Source organism: Thunnus albacares, chromosome 18, assembly GCF_914725855.1.
Source record: "Thunnus albacares chromosome 18, fThuAlb1.1, whole genome shotgun sequence".
Classification (NCBI taxonomy): Eukaryota; Metazoa; Chordata; class Actinopteri; order Scombriformes; family Scombridae; genus Thunnus; species Thunnus albacares.
This window is the reverse complement of record NC_058123.1, coordinates 17,006,715-17,012,714: the sequence shown is the minus strand read 5'-3', so window position 1 is coordinate 17,012,714 and position 6,000 is coordinate 17,006,715. Positions and strand designations below refer to the sequence as shown.

The 6,000-nt window shown below is 38.3% G+C and overlaps 1 protein-coding gene across 2 annotated transcripts in view; it reads right to left on the bottom strand.

Annotated features, from left to right (window-relative positions):
- Positions 1 to 564: 564 nt before the first annotated feature.
- The window catches only part of rai14 (retinoic acid induced 14), a 42,971-nt gene continuing 37,535 nt past the window's right edge, over positions 565 to 6,000 (bottom strand). For both annotated transcript variants that reach the window (XM_044334608.1, XM_044334607.1), the window contains 5 exons: positions 4,742 to 4,910; positions 4,483 to 4,650; positions 4,215 to 4,373; positions 4,008 to 4,073; positions 565 to 2,546 (listed from right to left, as the gene is read on the bottom strand). In XM_044334608.1, coding sequence (XP_044190543.1) covers positions 2,460 to 2,546; positions 4,008 to 4,073; positions 4,215 to 4,373; positions 4,483 to 4,650; positions 4,742 to 4,910 — 649 coding nt within the window. In that variant the 3' untranslated portion in view covers positions 565 to 2,459. The remainder of the gene's footprint in view (positions 2,547 to 4,007; positions 4,074 to 4,214; positions 4,374 to 4,482; positions 4,651 to 4,741; positions 4,911 to 6,000) is intronic.

The window sequence follows — 6,000 nt, the reverse complement described above, 5'->3', positions numbered from 1 at the left end:
TAGTGGTCATTTATTGCCTATTCAGGCTTAACCTATTATAGCATTTCACATAATACTTGACCCAAGTATGTTTTAAGTAAATGTTATATTGACTCTTGAATAACAAATGAACAGCTCCTGTCTTTATTAGCAAATGTTTAATGAAATGGGACATTTAACTGATCTATTACCATTTCCATCTGACATATGACTTGTATTTTCTATTTCCTTTATCTAGAAGCCAAAAATCTTTCGTTGCACCATTGAAAATTGGTATTTTTCCTCTTGCTATTGAGGTTGGCAGATTAAATCATATTCAATGTGAGCTGTGTAATTTTGGAGGAGTGGAAAATGAGTCCCATTTTTTTGTACTTTGATGATTTGTCAGTTCTTGATGAAATGGTTTGGCAAAACCCTGAAGTATTCTGGTGTGCAGATGATCAGAAATGGGAATGGTTGTTCACTTTTGATCTGTTTAATTTGGTCATAAGCTTGAAGTAACATTATCATTTAGCAATAATCAGGTCATTTGTACACATTCTGATTTACAATAAATGGGAAACACAAATCACAGATACCAGAGAATACAGTATTTTAAAAATTTATTAATGTGGGCAAAAAAGCAATTGGCAAACAAGCAATTTTACATATCACTACAAAACTGTTGGTAAAGAAACAAACAACAGAAAAGTAGTTTCTTTCTCGTCCCTTTCTTGGTACAAAACATTTCAGTCAAGGCCTAGAGAGAAGTTTATGATATCCTGCAACCTATAAAATGAAGACATGCAAAGGCTCTACTCAGGGTCCAACAAATCTCAGTCAGGTGTAAATCATGTTCAGTAAAAAAAAGTTCCTGAGTGAGAAACAAGGGTGTGGGGTTCAGCCAGTCATATTAATCTCCATATAAACTGTGTTAGTGTTATGTTAATTCTGAATAATCAGAAAAAGGTTTCATCTAAGGGCATGTGGCTCTAAGCACAGTACTAAGGCAAAGGGGTGTGATGTTAAAACAGTTCACAAGTCTGAAAGACATGCATTTGAAATTAATTCTCAAACACTGTACAGTGCATAACCGTACCTGCAGAGGAAGATTGAAAGGAGCTGAGACTATCACAAACATAAAAGACAGAAAACCCACTCCTGATAATTGGCAAATATATTAAGATGGTACAAAGAAGTTAGCAACTAAGAAGTGCTGATATTGACTGTAATTCCCAGTTATAAGTACTACAGAGCATGAAAAACAGTCTGATTAACAAATGCAGGCACATGACAGAAAACACAAGTTTTATGCAAAATTCATAACATTTTACCAACAGGTTTTGTTTGCTTTTCAAGTAAGAAATTGCTGAACAAAAGACCAAAGTATACGAGTAGACAAGAGGAGAGGAAATGTAAGAACCAAAAAGCTTACCTCCTAACTATCCTCTGACTCAAAAAGACTAAAACATTAAGCCCATATGCTGGGCACTTGTTACAAATGAAATATTTTGTCTTTTTGTTACAGTAAATCAATGCTATTCAACCCCTTATAGACAAAAGTAAATATGGATAATAACAGGAAAATAAACTAAACAATTTAAGGTGTCACTAGAACAAATAGTGTGTTGTTATACACGAGGAAAAAGCATCTCATTCAATAAAAAAAACTCACAGACACAAAACAAGGCCATCAAAAATACAGCTATCAAACCTCTTCATTAAAGTACAGTAACTTAGAAAACATGCCGTTGTACTATAATACAATTCAGTAAAATTGTAGATTTTTTTGTACTAATAGAAAAATAGCAATACAAACAGTATCATGCTTTTTCTTCATAGAAGTGCGGCCAAAAAACTTTTCTATGTGATTTTTTGGGCTGACGTCGAACAAAGTCACATGCATCACTATGAGGGCACAAATAATTTAGATTGTATCAGGAAAATGTGGACAAGCGTTAAACATTTAGACACCAAGTAAAATAAAACTAACACTGTTGTATCATGAAAATAGATACTATTAACAGCAGCGCCCACTGAGGCTTTCATGTCTCTAAACACACGTTGTAACAGAAACAAACCACGTCAAACTCACTGTTTTCATTGGACTGATTAGTGCGTACACACATCAAGTTTGCATTATCAGCATGTGATTTAAGGTTACTGCACATTTACAGTGTAGTGTTAACGTGCACATACTGAGATTATACGTTTGGCAGAAGATGACCATTCAACTGACTGGCTGATGGACAGTATCTGTGTGCTGGGCTGAGGTTTCCCAAAAACATCGATGACCTTTTTAGATCTTAATGGGTCAAAATGACTTTAGCAAAGGCAAAGAACATGAATGTAAACCTCATATACAAAGACTCAAGGTTAATCCAGAGGCACCAAGTGTCGGCCCTGCTTGTAATCGGCACAAGAATGTGTGAATTCAAACGAGAGGAAGTGATGTGATGCCAGCAGTTCATTTCATTTTGGGAAACCAGGCCCGGCGAGTCTCAGCAGGCCTCCTTGGCTTGACTTGGCATCTTACACATCATCAAGATCTGCTTCAAGGCTTTCTGAACATCCTCGTCCATCTGACCCTGAAGCACACAGCACAGGTTCAGTAAATTTAAATAAAAATATTAAACACATATATCCTACTACTGTACACAGAACTTACATTACCCTGTGATTTAAAGGGTCAGATCACTCAAATATCTTTGCCATATCTTCCCACACTTATACTTTTGGGTTGATTTGACCAGGTTTGGAGATGTCCATCTTATGTAAGGGGGCTTGCAAACCTGAGGTGCATCACTTCCATTAGGGTTTCTTTTTATTAAGTTTTATATTGCTACATTTGCAAATGGTCACATTTCTGTGCTCAAGCAATCTAAAAACCCATCGGCTATCTGTCTGATGACGATTTGGCCTCTGGCAGCAACATTTCGGGGCTTCCAGTGTAGCCCGTGGATATCTGGATATGGGATATCCAGGCCAAGACTTCCTCTTCTGTGCGCCGGTCTTTATTTACAGTCCGATTTGCAACTTGAGATGGTCCAGATGACATTTCGGCTAATCTCTATAAACAGTTATATTCATATGAATGTAGATAATTTTTTTAAAAAAAGCTAAATCGTTGTCAGACGATAGTCGATGGATTCCAAGATTGCATTTCGGCCAATGCGTTGCGCCTCTTTTGCTCTACACACATACTGTTCACCTGTATGCAAAGAAAGACTGCTCAAACGGGATTGGTCAATACTACTCGGACTACAAACAGAAACCAGAACGCTTCCGGTGCCAAAATCTTTTCCCATTGCCTTCAGATTCTGCATTCATATGCATCTTTATAAAAAGACTGAAAATACATTTATATCTGCTCAGTAATACCAGAAATCTTCAGTCTGTGTGACTTTCTTTGGTTTTTATTTAAAAGTTTCATGTTTTTTTGTTGTTGTTTTTTTTTAACTTCTCATTTTGAGCAAAAAAGACTTAAATTAACCATAAAATAAATAGTCTATTTGCTTATATACTTTTGTGGCAGAAAAGTAAGCGACACACCTCACGTAAGGGGACCCTACTCTCTTCCCATTGGCTCGCAGACCTGGAGACCCTTGACTTGAGGTCTGCATTGGACCCTTCTCACTTCTGACACCACCCCAATACAATAGAGAACAGAATTGTTTTTTGTTTCTAAATTACACTTTTACACAAAATTGGACAGTGACATATGTTTACAGACACAACAGTGCCCCCATAACTCAACAATTAACAGACCTCATTGTAAACAGGTTTCAGTGGAACTACTTTCTACCAAAGAAATGATCCCATATGCTGTATAATTTTTTAAATGTCATTTTTCAGTCCTGTGAACACCTCAAATGCGACTCCCTTCACATCTGTTGCAGTGGGGTGGAGGTAGAAATTGGAGATGGACATTTCCAAACATAAGAAAATAAAACCAAAACTATGTATCTACTGCTAAAATATGTTTTTTCATAATTTGGGTGAACCATTCTTGTAAAATTTAAGGTGAAAAAAATAGTGGATGCATGTACCTGGACAGCATAGAGGAGGTGCATCCTGTAGACTGACACAATCTCATGGTGCTGCTTCTTTGACTCCTAGAAAAAAGCATCAGGTAAATGCAAACTTTATAAACCACAGTATATCAAAAGAAGTGTCTGTGCATCAAAAATGTATTTTTAAGAATTCGACTGACACTTGTGTTTCAGTCAGTATTTAAATATTTAAATAAATCTTACAGCTAGTTGGTACTGCAGCTGTTTGATTTGTTGCTGCAGCGTCTCCAGATGCTGGTTTTGCTGCTGCCTCTTGGAGGGGGAGCCGGCGGTGTAGGAGAGCTGTGATAGGCTGTTTAAGGCGTCCTTCAGCTTCCCGACCTCCCGTGACAAATCATCTATCTGAGAAGGAAAAACATAAAACATCTGGTGAATGAAACAATGAACTTAAAAGAGATTTTTTCCAAGTTTAATAGTGGAAACAACAGTCTGAGAGACAAAAGTGACCAACCCTCTTGTTCTTTTCTCTCTCCGAGGCAACGTGATTCTCCACCAGCTGTTTGAGCTGACAGACGGCATCCTGGGACTCAGCCAGCCTGGAGGTCAGCGTCTGGTTCTCCTTCTCCCTTGACATCACCAGTTCCTGCAGGGCTTCCCGCTCTGCCCGATTTTCGCGAGCCTGATGGTTGAATAAGATCGTGGTTATGCAAGTATTGAGAATTAATAGTCAAGATTGGAAAGTTGTTTTTCCTCCTACTCTTTCTTCTCACCTTCTGCCAAGCATCAGCAGCCTCCAGAGCCATCTCGTCTTGCTTCCTGAGGGCCCCCTGGAGGAGCTGTGTCAGGTGGTTCACCTCGCCCTCCAGTTGCTCTCGCATGGTCTTATGCTCCAGAAGGGGGACCGAATCATCTGGGGTGACGTCTTTCTCCGCTGTCAGCCTTTTGGTGAAGAACCACATGGTGACACATTAACAACTAGTACATTCTGGCAAATAAGAGATCTATTAAAACTGGCAAAGTAGTTTGACTCTTGACCTGTAAGTTCTGATACATGGTCAACTTGATCAGCCCATCACTACAGTAGCAGAAACACACACACCGGATTGTAACAAGGTGATTATACATCTTTACTGTGTAGCCTATAGTTTCTGCTCACTAACATATATTTTTTAAAATAACCAAAAACCTTCTTGCATAGAATCTAGTTTTTCAGAGGCACAATCACACAGTAGACCTACACATTCATGTCCTTAAAAAGAGAGGATCTGACTAAAGCCCTGAATATAGTCCCAAGCAGACGCATACACGGACAGCTGCGGACACGTAGTAGTTCTGTTTATACTACTTTCAAGAGTCCACTTGGAGGACGCGTTCCACACATGCACAGTAGGTCACAACAAACTGGAGGTACGAAGATGTCTGCAGAGGGCCTATGTGTACACCCACTGATGATGAAATTTACATCATGTGGACCCTAGTGGAGCCTCATGTACTCAGAGAGAATAACATCAGCTTAAGACTGAAAAATGAAAATGATTTTTTGTCACACACGACCTTTCCCACATACTGGTGGCGGAAGAAGGTGGAAGAAGATTCAGCTCCTTTGATCAAGTAAAGTAGAAAATTAGCGATGAAAAAATACTCCATTAATAGTAAAAATACTGCGTTCAAAGCTTATTTAAAGCTAAAAGTGCTCATTATCCAGACAGAGGCTTGAAAATTTGTGAACCCCTTTCCTTAATCTATAGCAATGTATCATATTTTACAAGATTAATTTACATTTTGTGAGTAAAATCTTAATCTGTAAGAGTACAAAGAACAATATTTGGCTCAGTAATGTAGGAGAATCAAGTACAGTAACATAAAATGAATTAGTTACATCCATTCACTGGATTTCTCATTGCTCCTAAACCATTTTATAAGCCCCATCTCCACCCCAGCATCCACCTGTGAAAGCAGAAAAAGAGGCTTTTTCATCAACCACATATGACATCATATTTGGCAGGTTTCTGTTGTCGGGTTTCCTTCC